The 23,297-nt window shown below is 43.4% G+C and overlaps 1 protein-coding gene across 1 annotated transcript in view; it reads right to left on the reverse strand.

Annotated features, from left to right (window-relative positions):
- Positions 1-23,297, reverse strand: part of LOC123253589 (E3 ubiquitin-protein ligase HUWE1) — a 98,921-nt gene that overhangs the window by 66,703 nt on the left and 8,921 nt on the right. Inside the window, exons 2-8 of the mRNA XM_044682757.1 lie at positions 14,699-14,765; positions 13,641-13,739; positions 12,551-12,757; positions 9,270-9,422; positions 2,434-2,496; positions 744-821; positions 80-127 (exon numbers count right to left, since the gene is read on the reverse strand). Coding sequence (XP_044538692.1) covers positions 80-127; positions 744-821; positions 2,434-2,496; positions 9,270-9,422; positions 12,551-12,757; positions 13,641-13,739; positions 14,699-14,743 — 693 coding nt within the window. The 5' untranslated portion in view covers positions 14,744-14,765. The remainder of the gene's footprint in view (positions 1-79; positions 128-743; positions 822-2,433; positions 2,497-9,269; positions 9,423-12,550; positions 12,758-13,640; positions 13,740-14,698; positions 14,766-23,297) is intronic.

The following is a 23,297-nucleotide window of genomic DNA, read 5'->3' on the forward strand; positions in this document are numbered from 1 at the left end:
GAGAGAATGAATGGTTAAGATCTCAGTAGTAAATGAGTCCCAACAATTAGACCACGGCAGAGGTTGGGCCTTCTCTTACCTTGTCCAGCTGCTCTATATGGATGTAATGTAGTGTATTACTGGGTGTCTAAAAGAGAAAGGGGGAGAAAGAAAAGTTGGCTGAGAAAACATTGTCTACTTGTTCTCCTTTGCCACTTCTGCTTACAGTGGGGCCTGGGCAGTCTAAAGAAATTGGTTATGCCCTAAAGAGTCAAGTTAAGGAGGTATGATGACTACACTGAGTCAAGACCGAGCTGTTTCCCTGAACACTCTCCTTCTAACTCAACACTGAGCAGCCCCCATATCTAGGGAAGAACTGAACCCGATCAACTCTGATCCAAAGACAATTGGAGTTTCCCTGAACCATTCGCCAAGGTAGCTTTGAGGAGGCGGGCAAAGAAACGCGAACGACAGGGACAGAAACAGAGTGTACCAACGTCACTGTGTTTCGACACCAGATTCTAGGCAGTGACACAGGGAGTTAGCGGCAGAGTGGCTCTTGTCGGTTGGACTTTCCAGACAAAGGCCTAGGCAAAGGTAAAGGGAATAAATCGCCCTCTCCCATTTCAAGGGGTGGGTGTTTCTGAACTTAGAAGGCAGTAGCGGCACAACTCAGGAAGCCTTCTCTAGTTAATATGAGATTCTAGCAAATCTTCACCATCATCCTGTGCCGTAGACCCTACTAGAACAAGCATGAGACTCACCCTTTTCTCAACTTTGACCTCGGCCCCTGGGTCGGCATAGAATTCAAAGTGTAGTGTAGTTGCACTGGGTGGGTATTTCTGTGTATAAAACATAGGACGGAATCAGATGTTAAGCTAGAACTGAGTAGGGAAGAAAGCAAGTGACTCCCTCCAAACCTGGCATCTTCCACCTAACACTTGAGTGGGGAGCTGTAGGGTCACTATGTGTTGGACAGGCTCTGACTACTTTGGCTTTGGGACCCATGGCTAGCTTTCTTCCTTTCTGAGGGAAAAGCCCTCACCTGCCTCCCCCCCTTCCCCTGAGGGCACAATTCCAGCTAAGACCCAGTTTTCCATTGAGTGCGTCCCATGGGCAGCAAAAGGAAGAGAATTTGCTGTTGGGGCGGGGCCAAGGCCAAGGTGCAGGTACAGTGTGGCAAGGCTCTGGGCCCTCCACGACCACCACTCTACAAAAGCTCTCCCATTTAGCAAATCCCCACCCTTACATTGGGGCTTATTAATGCACCAGGCCGAGATTCCTTGGTCACAGGTGGGAATGAAGTAATGACGTCAGGTGAAGACACGAAGAGGGCAGGCCACGTTGAAAAAGAAGGCCTGAGGGGGCAGATGGGTAGCTCAGTGGATGGAGAGCCAGGCCTAGAGATGGGAGGTCCTAGGTTCAAATCCGGCCCCAGACACTTCCCAGCTGTGTGACCCTGGGCAAGTCACTTGACCCCCATTGCCTACCCTTACCACTCTTCCACCTATGAGTCAATAATACACAGAAGTTAAGGGTTTAAAATAAAAATAAAATAAAAAAGGCCTGAAGAATCTCAGTGAGTACAGATCTTAAACCGAAAGGTGTGGGATACAACTCCTTGAGGAAGAAGGATCCCAAATCACATCAATACCCTAGACGGCCCGAGAGAATCCGAAGAACACGGCTCCAGACCATCAGAAAAAAAGTGGAAACGAGATTCGAAAAGAATCCATCTCTGGTATGAAGTGCCCCAAATCAGTAGTGTCCTACCCTGAAAGAATTATGGAACTCCCCATCGTGCCAAGCAGGAGCGGCAAAGAGAAAACAAGATCCTTTTTGTGAATTTGAACTATATGGCTACAAGTAAATTTATTTGGGGAAAAAAAGGACATCTAAACTGATGCGTTGCCCTCAGGGTAAAGGTTTCTTCAGCTTCTTGCAGATCTGTTCAAGCTGTGCTCCAGGAAATTCTGAACAGAACAGAGAGGCAGCTAGAGTGCACACTAACTCTACACTGCCAATATTCAGGAGTAAATGACTAGGCTGTACCTGATGGGCTGGCTCAGGCCATAAACAAGAGAGTGGAAAGCAGAGGTGAGCATAAAGAGATGATGTGAATGGGGGAGGGGGTCGAGTATTCTGGGGGGCACAAAGTCTTGGAAAACAAACACCTATGAAATAATAGGTACTGTCCAACACTGGGAAGGGCTTGAGGGAAGTAGGACTACCGAGTGGGCCTTTGATTGTAGTCCCTCTTCAAGGCTGGAATATCTCAGAAACCTGATCCTGACACGGGCCATAGTATTTTCTTGCCATCTCCACAACTCATTTCATTTAGCATTTCTATGCCCAGGAGTCAAAGGTTTCTTCCTCAAGCACCACAAGGGGGCCAAAGTATGCTCACAGCAAAGTGAGACTAAGGGGCCACTCCAAATGGAAAGACCAACTTACCAACATGTGCAGGTCTCGACAACACTCTGCGAGCCCAAAACCGTTTTCTTTGCCGCCCCAGCTCTATGGGAAATAACAAGGAAGAGTTACAATTCACCGTCTGTGGGTTGCTGGATCCTCTCTGCTGCTCCCACATCAGCTTCATTACAGCGCACCTTCAGGCACTGGAATGAGCCATGCTCCGTGCTTCCACCTCAGCTCTGCCACCCCAGTGTTGCAGATGAAGTTCTCTTGAGGATCCAGTGGCCTGCCTACATGAAGCTGCCCTACTTCTCAATTATCAGGGCTGCCCTCCCTCCCAAACTACCTACTTGATATTTCTTCAGATCATATTTCTGCTACATAGACTTCCACCTTGTCCATTACATGAGACAAGTTCAAAGAGGAAAGGGACAGGACTGGTTCATTTTTGGTACTTAAATTAAGTCTAGTCCAGTGATGGTGAACCTTTTAGAGACCGAGTGCCCAAAATGAAACCCTCATGCAGCATGTGAACCTTCCACCTTACCCCAGACAGGGGAGGGAGGAAGTACTCCCATTGGGTTGCTGGCCAGGAGTGGGTCATGTGAGAAATGTCCTTAGACAAGTGTGGAGAGGGGGAAGGGAGCAGCCCCCTCCAACACGTGTCCCATTCATTTGCCAACATGGGTCTAGTGTCTAGCCCACAATGATGGACACATAGCCCCCGCTTAATAAAGGGAGGGAAGAGAGATGATGATCTGGCTTTTTTTTTTTTTGAGGAAGAAGGAATCAAAATAAGAATAAGTGAACAGCCTGAGGGTCTTTCTTTGCTGAACTCATGGGACAGCCTATCATAGGGCATAACACCAGAGGTAGAGGTGCTCAGTATAAGTCAATCACTTAAATGACACTCAAAGCCAACTGAAGAAAAGCTCCACAAACTAGGACAGGGAATTTCTTGCTAATAAGCCAGGGACATAAAGGCCAGGAAAAGAAAGAAAACCATAGCTGAGATTAAGATAGTTAATTCATGGTCACAAAGAAGTCAAACACTAGTCTCATTTAACCCTTGACACAACACAAATTGCTCCATTTCTTTCCCGGTGTGTGAATGGTTCTGAATTTAGGATGCTGGAAAAGGTTAATGAAGCAATTGCCATCATTTGACTCACAAGCCTATGTAGAAGTAACTGGTGGGGTGAGGGCTGAAGTGGAGGACAGTGAAACATGGATTTGTATAAGGCAACTGCAATGAGGAGAGGTCAAGATGCATGAACAAGGCAAGTCTCACTCAAATCCTTCCAAGAGCAGACAATCTAATAATAAGGAAAGACCTAACTGATATTACAGGTACTGAGGTACCATGGGTATTCTCATGCCCATGTTATAGATGGGGAAACTGAGGCTGGCTCAGAGTGGGGCAGTGATGTGTACAAGGTCATACAGCTAGGACCCTGGCCTGAAATAGAAACGAGAGCTGGGGTTCACCACAGATAAACTCAATGGTCAGAAATGACCTCAAACCAATTCAATGGAAGCAGAGCCTCAGTTTCCAACAAAGCCTATGTGAATAACTGGTAGAAATGAAAGGAGGAAATAAAGGAGGAAAGCAGAGCTAGTAATCATGGAAGACAAAAGAGGAGAAGGAATTCAAGAGAGAACAAGTGGCAACACAACAAAATGAACAAAAGGAAAAAACAAGAAAAGATGAATTGAAAATTATTTCAAAAAGGGAGAAACCCCTCAATTTCAAGAAATTATAACAAACACCCATTCCTACTGAAAACACTAGAAAGTATAGGAATAGATGGGCCTATCCTGAAAATAATAAACAGTATATGTTTAAAACCATCAACAAGCATCATCTGCAATGGGGATAAATTAGAAGCCTTCCCAGTAAGATCAGGAGTGAAACAAGGATGCCCACTGTCACCTCTATTATTTAACATCGTACTAGAAACACTAGCAGTAGCAATTAGAGAAGAAAAATTGGAGGGATTAAAATAGGCAACGAGGAGACCAAGCTATCATATCACTCTTTGCAGATGATGTGATGGATCTACTTAAAGAATCCCAGAGAATCAACTAAAAAGCTAGTGGAAATAATCAACAACTTTAGCAGAGTTGCAGGATACAAAATAAATGCACGTAAATCATCAGCATTTCTATATATTTCCAACACATCACAGCAGCAAGAGGTAGAGAGAGAAACACCATTGAAAATCACCCTAGACAATATAAAGTACTTAGGAATCTATCTGCCAAAACAAACACCGAAATTATACGGACACGACTACAAAACACTTTCCAAACAATTAAAACTAGATCTAAACAATTGGAAAAACACTGATTGCTCATGGGTAGGACGAGCTAACATAATACAAATGACCATTCTACCCAAATTAATTTACCTATTTAGTGCCATACCTATCAAACTACCAAGAAACTTCTTTACTGAATTAGAAAAAACTATAACAAAGTTCATTTGGAAGAACAAAAGATCAAGACTATCAAGGGAAATAATGAAAAAAAAAAAAATGTGAAGGAAGGGGGCCTAGCAGCACCAGATGTCAAAATGTACTATAAACCAGCGGTCATCAAAACAATATGGTACTGGGGGGCAGCTGTGTAGCTCAGTGGATTGACAGCCAGGCCTAGAGACGAGAGGTCCTAGGTTCAAATCTGACCTTAGGCACTTCCCAGCTGTGTGACCCTGAGCAAGTCACTTGACCCCCACAGTCTACCACTCTTCTCCAAGACAGAAGGTAAGGGTTTAAAAACAAAACAAAACAAACAAACAAACAAAAAAAGCAACATGGTACTGGCAAAGAGACAGAAAGGAGGATCAGTGGAATAGACTTGGGGTAAGCGACCTCAGCAAGACAATGCACAATAAACACAAAGATCCCAAGCTTTTGGGACATAAACTGCTGGGAAAATTGGGAAACAGCATGGGAGAGATTAGATTTAGATCAAAATCTCACACTGTACACCAAGATAAATTCAGAATGGGTGAATGACTTGAATATAAAGAAGGAAAGCATAAGTAAATCAGATGAACACAGAACAGAATGTCTGCATGATCTATGGGAAAGGAAAGATGTTTAGACCAAGCAAGAGATAAAGAATATTATAAAATGTAAAATGAATAATTTGATTACATTAAATTAAAGTTTTTTTGTACAAACAAAACCAATGCAACCAAAATCAGAAGGGAAGCAACAAATTGGGAAAAAAATCTTTTTAACAAAAACCTATGACAAACGTCTAATTACTCAAATTTATAAGGAGCTAAATCAATTGTACAAAAAAAATATCAAGCTATTCCCCAATTGAGAAATGGGCAAGGGACACGAATAGGCAATTTTCAGATAAAGAAATCAAAACTATCAATAAGCACAGGAAAGTGTTCCAAATCTCTTATAATTAGAGAAATGCAAATCAAAACAACTCTGAAGTGCCACCTCCCACCTAGCAGATTGGCTAATATGACAGCAAAGGAAAGCAATAAATGTTAGAGGGGACACTAGTGCATTGCTGGTGGAGTTGTGAATTGATCCAAAGGGCTTAAAAAGACTATCTGCCCTTTGATGCAGCCCTACCACGGCTGGGATTGTACCCCAAAGAGATTATGGAGAAAAAGACTTGTACAAAAATATTTATAGCTGTGCTCTTTGTGGTGGCAAAAAACTGGAAAAACTGGAAAATGAGGGGCTGCCCTTCAATTGGGGAATGGCTGAACAAACTGTGGTATCTGCTGGTGATGGAGGAATAACCAACTGGAGGAACCAGGAGAACACAGTACACAGAGGCACAACTGAATGTAATGGACTTCTCTACTAGCAGCAATGCCATGATCCAGGACAATTCTGAGGGACAGTGCAAATATAAATAATATGGAAATAGGTCCTGGTCGATGACACATGTAAAACCCAATGTAATCCCAGAAAGGGCCGAGGAATGGCTCAGTCGTAATTGAGAGCTTCCATATCAAAGAAGAAATACCACCAGCATCCAGAAATACCCTCAGGATCACACAAGACCCAGAAAATTCAACCCTAACAAGCAAAATATTGGAATAGAGGATTTCAAAAGGCAAAAAAAAGAAATCCCGGAATCCAAGAATAATAACTCATTGTGCAATGTTGAGTATCTATCACTATACGGGGGGAAAAGTGGACCTTTAGAAGGAACAGAAAAACTAAGATTGTTTCTGGTGAAAAGGTTGAAGTTGAGCAGCAAATATGAAATAGAATTTAAGAAGTAACTGGGAAGAATAATTTGTCCGAGTAACCAGAAGGAGGCAGATGCTGAGGCAGGGTGGACAATGGACCAGGGGAAGAAGAAATGAAGTTCCCTTTGGAAAGGTAATGAAGATCTTTTAAAAATACTGAGTGAGTATAAGAAGGAAAACAAAGGCCCTGCGCAGTGTGTGGTTCCATTCTAAATGCTTGAAGAGAAGAAAGATAAGGGAGGAGAAAAGGAGGGAGCCACCATGGAGCAGTGATGAGGAAGGGTGGGGGGTCGGGGGGAATTTGCCTCTCAAATCTGGGGTAGGCACAAAGTCTAGAGTGGGCATCAAATGAATTTCACGTTTTATCTGAAACTGGCAAAAAGGCAGACCATGCACTGTCATGTAACCCACGAGCAAGAAAGGTTTCGAAAGGGAGTGGGGATGAAATCAGCACAGTTTGATTTAGAAATGAATGAAAAAGAAAAAAGTGGGATGTGAGGGGGATTAAGAAATAATTCTGGGGAACGAAGAGCTGCAAAAAGACAAACTTCCTGCAGAGCAAAGGAAAGGGAGCCAGAAGAACAAGAGGACCCCTGCACTCATTTTGGTTTCTTTAATGGCCAAGAGGGAAGAGAAAGAAACACACACAAACAGGACAGTTCTGACATGAATGTGTAAAATCTGTGCAAATGACTTTTATTAAGCAGACTCCCAGGCTCACAAACCCAAATTCTCTTTTTTGGTATCCAAGTTCAGCACGCAGACAGAGCCGCCTCAGAGAGTCTAGGTCAGGGGTCGGCAACGTCTGGCTCTTTCTGCGGGAGCCATAAAGTCCATTTTTGTTCAGGCACCGTTCCAGGAGCGCCCTGTGAGCGCTGTACGGCTCTCGCGGCCAAAAAGGTTGCCGACCCCCGGCCTAGGTGTATGATCTCAAAGGGAAAAGGCCAACATCTGACAAGAGAAAGGGGGAAAGAGGTAAAGGTCAAGGGAGATAGAGGCAAAGTGAAAGACAAGAGCGTGAGAGATTGCAGTAGCTACTCAATCACCACACACTTATTTTTTAAGCAGCTCCCATGTGCCAAGTGCTGTTAAGCAAAAGTGAAAGCTTCTTCCCTCCATGGGCTTCCACTTTAAGAGTCAGTGTTGGCAGAAGATGGATCGCTCACTACCCGGTTGGACCCAGCGATCCCCTGTAGCACAAACAAGCCAAGGAGAATCAGGATAGAAAGAAAGGCTATGCTATATGTGCCGAAACATGCAGACACAAAAGAATGTACGTGTGCGATCTCTTAAGAATACATAATAATGATGATATTCTCCTGCCTGGCTGAAAGCCAGCTTCGGCAGGCGCATTCAGAGAGAGGGATGAGGAGAGGGAGAGGTGGGGGTCACACCAGAGCGTCATCCTATGCATGTATGCCAGGTTTGCCCTCAGCCTGAGTACGCAACGGGACGTGGAGTAAGAGAGTGCCGGGGAGCAAATTCTGTCCACACACTTGTGAAGCCAGGTATGAACTATGGTCAGGTGAATGAAGTACGAAGAGCCAGGAAAAAACCATCCTCTCAAGAAAAGAAAAAAGAGGGGAAGCCCCAGAAAAGCAATGATGGTTTTCCTAACGTTTGCATTCGGAAACTACTCTTCTTCTCTGTCTTTACTGGGGGTGCCAGATAATGGAAATAACTGGTGGGGTGTAAAAGAAAGGCAGCAATGATGCAGAATGAAAACTCTGCATCTTATTGGGCCCAAACAAAGTTCAAAATCCATGATTTGGTCACCTCCTTCTTTGCAGTTTTCAATGAGTTTATTCTACCAAAGAAGGGCGAGGCCAGCTGCCCCTGGTTGTCTTTGGGTGTAGGTCCTGGAATGCCACAAACAGTTCCCCAGGGCTTGCTAAAGGAAGCACTCAGTTTTCCCATCTGAATTCAAGAGGCAAAGGTCTGTCCTGGGAGCAACAATGCAGAAAGAGCTCCGTGCCACACTCTTTCAAATCCATGGTTGGGCACCAACTTCCTTTTGTTGGGCAACATTCAAGGCTAATAAAGCACCACCACTAACTCCAATCCCACAGGAGAAGACCAAGGGGTTAAGACATTTGAGCAAATGTTAAACCATCCAGAGGGCCTACCTTATCCTTATCTTACCTTACCGTATATAGCGCAGCAACTTTCTTCAGTGACACCCTGGGAACTCCTGGGCATCTCAGGGACTTCCAGAAATGTAACACACTGCGCTTGCTTGCCTTGAGCAGAACCCGCAAAATCTACAGGCTCTACTTCCAGTAGATTCCCCAAACAATTTAAAATCCCTAGAAAATGCTACAAGTAGGGAGCAGCTAGTTGGCTCGTTGGACGGAGAGCCAGATCCTAGGGTTAAATCTGGCCTCAGCGACTTCCTACCTAGCAATGCGATTAACTTCCCGTGCTTGTTTCAGGGTGCACGAACACCCCCAAATCTTCCTCGCTCTCACACATAGACATAAGTAAAGCAGTGGAAAACCAGAACGTGTGGGGTGCACCCAATCGTTTTTTTCAAGGGGACGAATATCAGACAACCTTCTGGAAGTTCCCGGAGCTAGCAGGTGCTAAGGTTCCCCTTTCCTCTCCCACCACCAGGACCATCGTTATTTGCTACCGCACTAACCTCTGCCAAGTGCTGCAGACGGGACAGCAGTGGAGTCCTCTTGTCAGAACCCAGGCGAGTAATATAGTTGGATCTCTTGCTGAAGACATACAGGAGATTCAGCACTGCCAGGACCACTTGCATATCAGAGGAGGCCAGTAATGTAGTCAGATGCTATGGGGACAAAAAAGGATGGTTTGAAGAAAAGCCTCATTTTTCGCGGTAACAGTCCATTCATGCCAGTGACCAAAACGAACGAGGTCTACAAGGCTCAGAACGGATCCTAGCAGTTCTAAGATGGCCGGGCCTTACCTCCTATGGAAGGAGAAACCCACACAACCTTCTCACACTCAAATTAGAGCAAAACAGGTCAAGAATCTTTTTCTGTGGCTCTCTGGGCCTCAAATATGCATGTCATGACAAGGGATCTCGTAGGCACAGATAGGGCTTTTCTCTGTGACGACGGCTTTCATTTATTTGTCTGTAACGACCGCTAAGAACGAGCACAGAGCTGGGTAAAGCGGGGATCTAACACGAGCGGAGGAAAAGATGGAGGTTCAGACAAACAAAAGATTTGGTTCCGAAGCCAGAAATGACTCAGTGCAGATTCCAAAGGAGTCCAAACTTCCTCTGGGCCACAGCTACAGCTCGTCCGAGTCTGATCCACGTTACTGAACACAACTGTCTGGCCCTCGAGGCCCCGATGAGTCCTGTTTTCCTACCAACAGGGAGCACGAATTTCTAGAGCAGTTGGTGTTGAAAGAACACGGCCAACAGAGAACTAAGTGCAGGTACAAGGAAAACAAGACAGGCAATGAACTGCTGCCTGCTGGTATGCCCCAACTTGATCCTACAGATTGATTTCCTTATTTTGTGGACCTATTCCCATTCCAAAAGAGAAGGGGGGGGGGGGGGCCTTCCAAGCCTGCCAAAGTCTAAGAAAGAGAGGAGAGATGCTCCAGATCCTGTTCAACCTGGTTGCTGTCCAACTAGATTCGTTTATCACAAGCGTGCTATGGGTGTTGGGCAGGGTGGGCAGGTAGGGGAGGGAACTAAGTCAGCATCTATTGTATTATAGAAAGAAAGAGTTGGGTTTTCTGGGCCAGACGCTACTCCCTAATTGTTCAAACGACAGTCTTGAGCTCGTGCAATCTCCCCAGATTTTTCTCTTCATGGAAGTGGCCTTGTTTTGCGTTCACCACTTCCTAATCTGCTAATGGAATTGACCAAACTGTTGAATGTGGAATACCCAAGTATAATAATTTCCAAGTTTGCTGAACATGGTGCCAGCAGCCTAGACATACACACCACCCACTGCCGTGTAGTCTTGGCTAAACATCTCTGCCTCTCAGGGCCTCAGTCTTCCTATTCGTAAAATGTGGAGATTGGACCAAATAATCTCTAATATGACTTCCTAGTTTAATTCTATACTTGTATCCTCTTCAATTTCCCAATCTGGAAACTGAGCACTTTAGCACTTGTCCAGGGACACACCTTATCTACCCAGGGACTATAATAGAGGCTGACTGGTGTGTCTCTGGAAGCAACTGCTACTCATTACTGCTCAGATTGCGGGTTTCTCCCATCCCAATCTCTTCACTGTCTGCTTTTCTTTCATTTTTATCCTTTGTTTTCCTTCAAACACTTGGCAAGAGCCCCACCAGCAAAAGGATCGGTTCTGAAGGGAAAGACGGATAGGACAAAAATGGGCCACGAGGACACTAGTGCATTGCTGGTGGAGTTGTGAATTGATCCAATCATTCTGGAAGGCAATTTGGAACTATGTGCAAAGGGCTTTAAAAGACTGCCTGCCCTTTGATCCAGCCATACCACCATCAGGTCTACATCCCAAAGAGATAAAAATAAATGAGGACGAACCTGTTTGTATAAAAATATTTACAGCTGCACTTTTTGTGGTGGCAAAAAATTGGAAACTAAAAACATGTCCCTCAATTTGGAGAATGGCCAAACAAACTGTGATATACGATGGTGATGGAGTACTGTTGTGCTATGAGGAATGATGAAATGGATGATTTTAGAAAGAGCTGGGAAGACCTCCACGAACTGATGTGGAGTGAAACGAGGAGAACCAGAACATGTAACTAAAACATTGTGGGAAAATCAAATGTAATACTTTGCTACTAACAGCAATGCAATGATCCAGGACAATTCTGAGGGACTTAGAATGCAGAAGAAAACATATGATTTATCATTTACTTATTTGGGCATATGATTACTCTTAGAAAAATGAATAACATGGAAACAGGTTTTGACCATGTATATAATCTAGTGGAATTGTCTGTCAATTCTGGGAGAGGGGAGGGAAGAAGAAAAGATGAATCATATAATCTTGGCAAACTTACATGTAAATCTGTCACTGGAATAAAATAAAGGGGGGGGGGGGAAGAAAGCACTAGGAAAAAAAATCAAAACAAAACAAAACACATATGTCTATATGGGGTAAAAGGAACGAAGAGAGGGAGCCATTGGCATGCAGAAAGCAGAGTATACTTTTAACATGTTGAAAAAAATAATTTCCCAAGAGTATTTCCAGGAAGCCTGGGGAACTGTCTTCATTTGCTTTGTTTCTAAATACTTTGGGACCAAAAGAAGGGCAATAGTTCTTGCCACCTGGCTGGAATTCCCAGATGCGCCAGCCCTTTCACACTCTTTGGCTAAGTTATTCATTGGTGGGAGAGACCGTGAGAAATATTTGCTCTGAATACCACAAAGGCATTCAGTAACCAGCACTTACTACTAAGCTGAAGCAACGAGGTACACTGAGGAAGGAGTCAGAAGGACTCAGGTGCCACTCAAATCAAGTCTAGCTACTACTGTCATCCACCACAACCTCTGCTGTCATCTGTAAACCAATGACCTCAAAAGGTTAGGTGAGGCCAAGAGCCTTTCTAACTCGTCCCCCCCCAAGCAATCTACATTTAGGGGAGATGGGCCTTAGCAACTGCCTCTTCTACAACCACAGATAACTGAAGACCAGTGAAAACAGCGATCGCCACCAACATTTGTGGCATTTTCAATGAACTTTTTCATGGGGAATTAAGCTAAAGAAAATGAGTTCTCTACCTTTGGCTCTGACCCTGCGCTTTAGGAGCCACACGTGCAGACCAGGAGCTCTTGGAAAGCGGAGGCTATCGTGCCGCTTAAATCCTCCCTAGTGTTCAGTTCGGTGTCTGATATACACTAAGAGACTATTAAAGAAGGCTTTTTTGTTTGTCCATTCCAACATGAGGAGCCAGGATCAAGGCCAGGCTGTTGGGGAGGCGCCTACTTCTCCCACCTACCTCTATAGAGCTGTACAGATGCCGAGAAAAGCTGTATTCAATGAGCAGGGCAGTAAAGTTCAAGACAGCCAAAAGCAGTAATTTAAGATGCTCCTTGTCAGGTCCATCACACATCAGCATCCAAGCCATGTTTTCCACAGTCTGTCCAGCATCAGCCAGAATCCCATCAAAGCGATCCAACAGATCCACCCAATGGTACAGCTCACACTGGAAAAGGAGGGAACAAGAACAAACCATGGGCCCTGCACCCAAGCAGTGGGTCTCTTGTCCAAAACACTTGGCCAGTCATTGCTTATCCCCGTCACTCTCCTGCAGGTGTTGTGGTTCAAGGGTTTCGGGTCATCTTTATAGGGCTAGCCTAACACTGATCCCCAGTACTCAGGATCCCTCTTCTTTTTGACTGAGGTGATCTCAGGGAGTAATTTGGGACACTTGAATGTCTTTCCCAGTGATTCCCAAAATGGGCGCCCCCACCCCTGGCGGGTGCCGCATCAAGGGGGGGCGCGGGCACGCGGCGGCGATGGCCATAGGTGCATTTATCTTTCCTATTCATTGCTATTAAAATTTAAAAAAAAAAAAAAATTAAAAAAAAAATTTCCAGGGGGCCAAAAAAGTTTGGGAACCGCTGCTCTATCCCTACAAACTGAAATGAACGCCAAACCTGCCCTAAAAGGTTCAACTTGCTAATAACGACAACCTCAACTTCGGGGTCGAAATGTCTGTCTTTCTTACAAGGGATTCACTTACCTGGAAGAAATAAAATAGTGTAAGATTCCTGAGGGAACTCAGAGCGATAGTTGAAATAGCCTTTGACTGCATGCACGTATTGAAAATGTTTCTTGCTAATCTAGTTTTGATCACTCAACATGTACTTGGAATATGTTATCGCCTTAGTATCCGAAGCTCTGATCTCCCCATCTGTTCCTTAGAGGGCATGCTGGGGGGGGGGGGGGGGGGAATAAGCGTGCTCTCTAAAACTCTGGGAACTCATTTCTAAAGATGAAACTATCCACAAGAGGCCTCGAGGGACGCATCGCCCCCAATAAAGCTCCCTTGTGTGGAAGAATACAGTTCAAGGCATTTTACTCACCTTTCCAATATTCCAGGTTTTGATCTGTTGAAGTTCCAGGAGGAGCTGCTCATCATTACAACCCTTAAGTTTATCTATCAGAGCCCGGCAATCTGCAGGCTAGAAGAAAACACGAAGATTCTTGTTCCTGGAGATCCTAGAGATCCCATGTCTGGATCAAAGAGCCAACATCAAAGGATATATAGGGTGGGAAATTGGCAGGATGGTACCAGAGGCCCCTCCAAAAACCAAAACACCAGGATTTTCTCCCACGGGTCATATTCTCAGTGCGAGTTCTTCTTTTGTTAAGGTGGTAATTAAATCCTCCAGGCGTATAAACTTCTGGGCCAGTCTGCCTAGAGTTCTCTCCAGCCTAATTCCTAATGCTACCAAAGCCCAAGCCCCCAAATCGTCTAATTAGTATCTGGACTTGGGGGTCTTGAGTGATCTTTCCCTCCTGTAACCTCACCTCGACTAGGCTGATGCTGCTACAGAAACGGGAAATTTCAAACCCTTCCCCAACACATTTGAGACTTCACCCAAGTTCTAAGGCAGCGTATCCTGTTTCTGACCGCGTGATCTCGGGTTGGAAAGCTTTCTGACTGGCCAACGACAATAATTTCATGTGGTATTTGTGGCCGCCACCAAATTCACTGAGAAATGCCCATATGTTTGTGCCATTCAAATTGGGTAAAGAGATAACTCATCATCAAATCTTTTGGCAGGTTCAACAAACTAAGACTTTATATAACTGGCCCTGAAAAAGAGAGCAGAATAGCACGGCAGGCCAAAGGTTCAGGGATCACTGCTCGCTATTTCAGGCACATAGATTGGGGGGTGGGGTGGGGGTGTGGAGAAGAGGGGGGTCATGTCAGCCAGGCATAGTGAATGGGACATAAGCAGGAGGGTATGCTGATCCAGGACATCTGAGGAATACCCTAATAAAGGCAGGGGAGAGCTCAGGAATAGAAAACCAGGCTAAGGAGCTTCTTGCCACTCAGGGAAAGGGTCAGAATCTCCCTCAGGAAAAGAGTAAAACTGAAGCGCCCCCCCCACCCCCACCCCCACCCCATACTTACAGCCTCAGTTGGCGTCTTCTTCAGTTTAGTTCTGTCCACTTTCATTTTGGAAATTTATTGTGTGGCCCTAAAAAAAATTGTAAAGTTGGCAAAATTAAAGACACCAACCCTGAGAATTCTATATAGTTCTAATCTCTACATTATGAGGTCAAGCATAAGGAGTTTTGAAATATGAAGGCTAATTCCATGCTAACTGTGAGGCAACAGTGATCACGGGGAAGGCACAGGCATCTACACTTGGACCAGGAATGGGTAAGAAGCCTAGCCACATGGACCACTAGCTTACGACTAGCAAGCAAATTATCTTACCGTTCTGAAATGGGGGCCATCACCTCCTGATTTAGACACACACTCACAGGGAAAATGTTACTCTGCTTAGCAACTTTTTAGAAAATAGTTCCATTTTTGAGCTGACAAATGAGAAAAAACTGGAACAAATGAACCCGGGGCTCCGAGTATCCTATTGAAACCATTTCCTGTCTCCTCTTTGAACACTTTCCTCAACTTCAAGGACAAGCGTTCAAGAATAGAAAGTACTAGCAAATGGCAACATTCTTAAAAACAATGAATCGAGTACTCCCAGAGGAACATTTTCACCATCTCCCTTCCCCAGCCCACTCGAGAGTCCAAGAGGAAAGAGGAAAGTAGCCGAGGTAACTGTTTTCCTGGTCTGGTCACTGAGGAGAGAGACGCCACTCACTCAGAATTCAAAGGGAAAGCAAGGACCATGTTCCCACTTCCCAATAGTAAGGGGAACGGACTAGGCAAAATAACTGTACAAACTGAGGTCTGGATTAAGAACCAGGTTCGTCTTTCCCAGACAAGAAGCTCACAGCTTGGAAAATGTGGTGACAGCGCTCCTTGGAAGTGAGCAGCCAATGAGTGGGAACACACCGCACCCAAGACATATAATCAAAGACCACTAGAATTGCCCACTTGGGAAATCTGTTTCTATGGGGATGGCAAAAGGCCTGGCATGCTCCCAACGTGCTCAAATTGGGGTATCAACGTAGTTATGGAAAAGGACCATCCCCCACCTTCTTATAACCCAAAGTGCTCAGGAAGTTGAGATGATATGCTGAGCCCCAAAAGAATGAGTCTACTGTACTATCTGTCAGGGGAATGCCAAAGACATCAGTCCTAGCAGTCAGAAAGGTCATCGACAACTTGGTGCTGAAATGAAAATGGCAATTTTTAAAAGGGGGGGGGGAAGGGGGGGAGAGAGAGAGAGAGAGAGAGAGAGAGAGAGAGAGAGAGAGAGATTTCAGCCATATATCTTGATTCCATCTTGCTGGATATTCTAGTTTCATTATTCAGAGCAGATGCTCTAAATCACTTTATGAAAAGACTCAAATTAGGACCTGAAAGACACTCAGATATACTTCAAGCTAGGTGCCAATTAGGTGATGAAGAATAAATATAAATATATAGAATAAAGAGAGTCTGGGAAGACTTGATTTCAAGTCTTGCCTCAGTTTCCTCATCTGTAAAATGAGCCAGAGAAGGAAATGATAAACCACGCCAAATGGGTTCACAAAGAATCACACACGACTGAAATGACTGAACAGCTATACTTGTGCACATTTCTATAATGCTTTCCTCTGCAGTCAAACTAAGAAGGGAGACGGAAGTCCCACTATTGATTGGAGACAGCTTTGTATCTTTCTGGGGATCCCAAAGAGTGAGGTAGTGCATAGTGGGTAATGTCCAAAAGGGATTAAGTCCTGCATGTTTAATGCTCCACTGAAAAAAAAGAGTAGTCTATGCTCAGAACAGGGATTCACAGGAGGTCAACCAGCACTGATGAAGCACCTACCACATGTGAGGCACTGTGCTCAGGGTTGGGGATGCAAAGAGAGGCCAAAACAGTTCCTGTTCTCAAGGAGTTCATGGTCTAATTAACAGAGAGGGAGAAGAGTCAAAGCTTTAATAAGCCAGCATCACTCAGAGTTTCAATGTCTTTAAAAATCACCCAGGAAGAAAGTGCAGACTAGGACGCTATAGACTGGAAGCAGATTGAGCAGAAGCCGAATAATGGCCAGTTCAAAGAGCTCCAAGGAGATCAAGCTTCAATAGTCGACCACACTTTCTGCTGAGTCATTTCAGTTGTGTCCAACTCTTCGTTACCTGATTTGGAGTTTTCTTGGCAAAGATAACTGCAGCGATTTGTCCTAGTAAGCATCGGAGGCCACATTTGAACACATCTTCTTGATTTCAAGTCCTATGCGCTACCCATCCTACCATCTATGGCTCCCTAGATAGCTACACATAGCACATTTCAATGGCCTAGTCTAACAGATGCCTAGCGTTTGGGAAATGGCTAGCCAAATGGTGGCAGCACGTGTTGTCGTGGAATATTACTGTGCTGGAAGAAATCCCCGGGTGCTGAATCCAGAAGCATGAGGAGACGGCCATGAACATCATGATGCAGAAAGGAGGAAGCAGAGCCCAGAAAGAATATACATAACAACTACATCAATGGAAAGATCCAGCACCCACAGAAAACAATCCAAAGTGAACATAGCTCCAAAAGAGAAGTCAGCCCAGCCCACAGCCTACATGGGACACTGTGCAGAGATTTTCAGACTTTTAAATTTTAACATACGCTTTGTTATATAGGATGGCTGGCAGAGAGGCAATGCAGTAACCTCCTTTGGGACTGTATGCCACATCTGACATGTAGAATAGCTACTGTAAGGGGGGGGGAGGGGGTTTTGGGGTTCAATAGATTGAAAGGTGGTCGCCAGGGGAAACTGCCCCAATTAAGGAATAACCTTAAATCAAAATTGACTTTTATAGGAATTTATTTGCCATTGAGAAGAGGTAGAAGAAATAAGGAAATAAGAATCTAACCCAGTAGGTAAATTACTAGGATCCTCTAATTAATCCAGGTAGATCCAATTAACCCTCAGGAAGCCGACTCTTGCTTGGTAGGGTCTGGCCAGTGCCTGGGGCCCCTGGACACCCCTGATAGGGCTCCAAGCCTATGATCTCCACCACACATGCCTGTTTATGGGCTGATGCCCTGAGACATTTCAGTTTGACAAAACAACTTGAGAAGAAAACCAAAATTACTGAAGCACAAACCAAACCAAACCAAAAAACACCAACCTGCCTCAAAAATACCACTCGCCTTTCCAGAGGCCAAGTGGAGAGAGTTCTCCTTACGGGTCCTTTTTCTGAGAAGAGAAGAGTGTTACGTAGATTTTTTAAAAAATGTTTGGGGCCTAACTGGATTTAATCTGGGAAAGGAAGACAGAGCCCTGGATTCTATTCCCAGCTCTGCCACTGACTTGGGCCAGAGGCTCAGATTCATAGTCTCTATTAAAGGGAAGTTCCTTAAGAGAAGTTCTGGAAGATTCAGTCTTTAAACTCACCATGTGGACTTCTAAAATAGATATCGAAAGCAGTCTCACCAAGGTCTCAGCATTCCAGCGAGCACTCCTCCACAAACCAGGAAAGCTCCCAAACTGACTCAACTCTCTCCTCTTAAAGGGGTCACTTATGCGTCACTTCCGGGGCCTCCCTCCTAGTTTGTGTGTCCAATCACAATAGACATTTCTCATAGGACTGTCTAGGGGGCAGTCAGTTGATTCTGATTCATCACCCACTCTAGCACAGTTAAGGGTTAAGAACCTCCCAGAATTGGTGATTAAATCTAAAGATGGCAGTGTAGACTTAATCTAATTATCACACTATCACCAACACTTCTAGCAAAAATATTTCAGTTAACATCCATCTATTTTCTCTCCCTTTCACACCACCCCATCCCATCAAAAAAATGGAAAAGAAAAACCAATTTCAGCAACAAATATGCAGTCAAGCCAAACAATTTCCCTCAATGGCTCTATACAAAAATGTCAAGAGTTGAATAACAGCCACTCCTTTGGAATGATAGATAGTTGTTGCATTGATCTTAATTCTTACAACTTTCCCTTTGTAAACCTAATAAAGGAAATGGGAGAGTTCTCTAAAAAATGACTTCTCCCCATCACCTCACCCAAATTAAGCTTCTTTTAACTGACATGATTCTTGGATACTACCCTCCTTCCCATGCCCCCATTCTTGGTTGCTGGGTCTCACCTTGGCTTATATGCAGAAATTACCAAGTAATAGAAACAAAAATATCTTGAAAGAACACTTCTGATCTACTTCAATCCTGTAACTGGTAAATGAATGTAAGACTCATTTTCAGTTGGTATGTTTTATCACATAATATTTAATAAATATGTAACCAATTAGATCCCTGTCCCACCTGGGAAGTAGCCAGAAAAAACCAAAGGTCAAGCCAATTGAGTTTTGTGGACCACCTGGTAGATGTCCTACCTGATAAAAACTAATCTCAAGAAAAGTATGTTGGGGTAGAAATGGGGAGAAAGCCAAGAGAGACAGCAGTGAATGGCTTAGCCTACTTATGATCAACTGATAATTTCCCAATCATTTAGACCTGTCTTCATTTCCAGAGATTCTATAGCTCTTATGTGTAGTGTAAGTGATAAATTAATGGTTTGGCTAAATAAATGAAAATTATAAATCTTTTATTTACAAAATAGGTGGAAAGAGCAAAAGCAGAGGAATACAAAAGGGTAGAGAAGACATTAATCTGTCTAACTAAATATTGTTCCAGTGCTTGGCTCAGCCAGAAGTTGTTAACCTTCAAAAGGAATTAAACTCGCTCCAGGACAAGTCAGGGAAAGGAAGTCAGCCTTTTTCACTCACCCACGTGGTAGTCCTAATAGAAATTAATCCAAGGTCCTCAGCCAGAGCTCCTTCAGGGTCAAGTTGAAGGAGAAAGGCTCTCCCCAGTTAGAAGGCTATCTCCAGAAGACAATCTCTTCAGACAATCTTCTCCAAGACCATCTCCCCAGACTGGGTTTAGGGCTTGCTTTTATGGTGACTTCTTGTCTCCTCCCCTCTTCACATGGGGCCAATCACAGTTTCCAAATTATCTAGTACTGCCCAGGAGGAAGTATCTGTGCTATCCGCTTTGTACTTTCTGAAGGTCAATTTCTCATCAAAAGGGTTCAGTTTCTGAGGGTGCGAACTCTTAAAAGAATCCACAAGTTTCTGACTGTATGAATTAGAAAAAAGGTGGAGGTCTCCAAGTATCTTGCTGGCTTCTCACCTAGCACTAAGTAGGATGTGAATTCACTAAGCGGTTTCTGAGCTCCTCCACCTAGTCCAAGTTTGTACTTAAGTTAGTGTTAACTCAGGATAGACAAGAGAGTAAAGAAGTCTCTTTCACAATCCCCCCTGTGATCCTTTGGGAGACCAGTCTCCCCAATGGATCATTTTAAACTACAATAGAGATAAGAGAGAAATAGAGAGCAAACCAATGTTTGCTAGGTGCATTGACAATAAGCCAATTGGGGGCAATCAATTGGCATACAAGTTTACATTCAAAATATTTGTGTTCAACCCCCCCCTCCCCCCCAGTTTAAATCAGTTACACGCCGAAGTTAATGCTGGATGTTCTGTTGCTGTGGAGGCTTCTTCCGGCATCTTCTTCAAACAATTCATCTTCTAAATTCAAAGAGTTATCGAGCTCTCTTTCCTGAAATGTTTCTTTCTCAAAAGATTTTTTAGTTTTATGATAATTATACAATATGTTTCAGTAAGCTGACTCCAAAGTATGTTACACCACTTTGTAGTTTTTGAAAATGGAAATTCCTGTCTTTCTTCTGGGTTTGGTTGTGACATAGAAACACCAATGATTTCTGCAGATGTATTTTTATATTCTGTAACTTTGTTGAAGAAATTGTCCCAATGAACTTCAGTTGGCTTTAATCAGTGTTCTGTTTCCTTGTTATCTCTGCCTTTTCTCTAAATATCTCTTTCTTGTCTTCTAACTAGCACTCTAAGAACCAGACCAAATAATAGTAGTTAAAATGGACACCGTCTCCCCATGGGAAAGGGCTCTTCAATTATACCAACTGGCCCTCAGTTGGAGATAGATGCTATTTTGTCATATGAAGGTTATATAATTTATCCCTCAGTTTTATGATATCTTAAAAAAGAAAAACAGAAGGTATTCTGTTTCAAAGGCTTTGCTACATCTAATTATAAAATAATAGGATATTCTTTGATGCTTTTGCTATTTGCATGATCTATCATATTTATAGTTTTTCTAATACTGAATCGACTCTACATTTTTGGGATAAATCCAACCTAGTCACAATGCAGGATTATTTTTTGAACATCTTGCTATAGCAGCTTTGCTAATATTTGAACTTTTAAAAATATTGATATTGATTAGGTATTTTGGTTTATAGTTTTCTTTCATTGTTTTGACTACTGCCGGTTGGAGTTTATCATAAAAAGTATTTGGAAGGCTACCTGCTTTTCCTATTTTTACAAATATTCAGTTAAGAACTGGAATTTTTCTTTGAATGTCTGACAAATTTCACTTGCAAATACATATCACTCTTTCCTCTAGGAGTTCATTGATAGCTCTTCAATTTCTTTTTATTCAGTGGGATTCCTATCAAACTATTGTATTGGTAGAAAAAAAACCAACGAGATTCATCTGGAGAAACAAGTCAGTCAAGGGAATTGGATTTAGGGTAACACTAATTCCAACTCTAACCCTCGCCTTCACACACAGGAACTATGTGAATACAGGTACAAAATTTCTTGTAGAAATAATGACAGAATCAAATTGTTTGTGAAATATTAATTACTCATAGAAAAGTGAAGTCAGCACAATAAAATTGAGCAGAATTCCTAAACTAATTTACGTATTCAGAGGGAGATGAATCAAGCTAGCAAAGGATTAATTTTAAGAGCTAACAAAAGTAGTTCCACATTTCATCTGAGGAACAAAAGGTCGGGAATCTCAAAGTAAACACTATATTGGAAAAAAAGCAGGCAGGAAGATGGCCGAGCAGTACCAGGTCTCAAAAACTATACTAGGAAAAGCACAGTCATCAAAATGAATTGATATTGGGTTGGCTGTTGGTTGGTCAAGGGACAAAACTAGCAGCTTCTTCACCCATATGCCCAAAGACCTTGACTTCTAGAGGAGGATGTTTTGTTGGGACACCAGCCTTGTAATAATGAAGCTTAAAAGAGGCCACACACCACGTGCTGACGTAAGTGCTTTTTGAGGTGGCAAAGAACTGCAATTCCTATCAGTTGGAGAATGGCTGAATAAAGAATGGTTCTAGAATTTGAATTTCATGTAATAGTATTATTGGCTTAAAAGAAATTATGAAAAAGGAAAGTTTCTGGAGAAATCTGGTCAGATTTGTATGACCTGAAGCCAACTGAAGTGAATAGAACTGGGAGAAGAGTAAACATAGTAACAAAAATGAAATCAGATATCCACAACACAGTCTGAAAGCACAATTTCTTCTGCCCAGGCTCTAAGTAGTCACGTAGGTATGTTACTCAAAGGCACGCTGAATCACATGAAATCAGTGATAACGAAAGACTGAGTAACTCTGTTCAATGCTGTGTAGTACCCAATGATGGATAAATAATGTGAGGCAATGAATTCGAGAATGGAACAGTACACGACTCTTGAGGAAATGTGAAAAAAGTTGATAATGCAAGTAGAAACCAAGGTCCAACAGAGATTCCAAGGTACATTATTTAAACCGTAAGAGTTGATTTTAACTGGGGCAGGAGCTAAATAGGAAGGAAAAGGAAGAGGAAAAAAAAGAGATACCAATCCCATATTTATTCATCCATGCTGCTTGGTGCCCATGAGCCCAAAAGAGGCCAAGTTGGATATCATTAAGAACACAGGACTTGATGTGGTGGCCAAAAATTGGAAAATGAAGGGTTGTCCCTCGACTGGGGAATGGCTGAACCAATTGTGGTATCTGATGGTGATGGGATAGTATTGTGCTATAAGGAGCGAAGATCTAGAGCACTGATTCCCAAAGTGGGCGCCACCGCCCCCTGGTGGGGTCTGCAGCGATCCAGGGAGGTGGTGATGGCCACAGATGCATTTATCTTCCCTATTAATTGCTATTAAAATTTTTAAAAAATTTAATTTCCAGGGGGCTAAGGAATATTTTTTTCTGGAAAGGGGGTGGTAGGCCAAAAACGTCTGGGAACCTCTGATCTGGAAGAATTCCATATGAACTGGGAGAACCTCCATGAACTGATGCAGAGTGAAATGAGCAGAACCAGGAGAACACTGTACACAGAAAGTAAAACATTGTGGAACAATCCAATGTGATGGACTTTTTCAATTAGTAGCAATGCAACAAGGCAGGACACTCCCGAGGGACTTATTTGGGAAAGAATGCTAACCACACAGAGAGAAAGAACTACGGGAGTAGAAATGCAAAAGAAGAACATATGACATCACTTATCACATGTAAACATACATGGGTATGTGATTTGGGGTTCAGGCTTTAAAAGATCGCTCTATAGCAAAAATGAATAAAATGGAAAAAGCTCTCAAGGGATAACAATTGCACAACCCAATGGGGGGGGGGGGGGGAAGAAAATGAATCACGTAAACATGTAAAAATAAAACAAAAACACGGGATTTGAGAAGGAAAAACTGAGCGCAGACTTAGGCCAGGATACTCACTTGTCTGTGTAGACTTTGGCAAAGAAACAATTGGGGGGGGGGGGGGGGGGG

The sequence above is a fragment of the Gracilinanus agilis genome, chromosome X (assembly GCF_016433145.1).
Source record: "Gracilinanus agilis isolate LMUSP501 chromosome X, AgileGrace, whole genome shotgun sequence".
NCBI lineage: Eukaryota > Metazoa > Chordata > Mammalia > Didelphimorphia > Didelphidae > Gracilinanus > Gracilinanus agilis.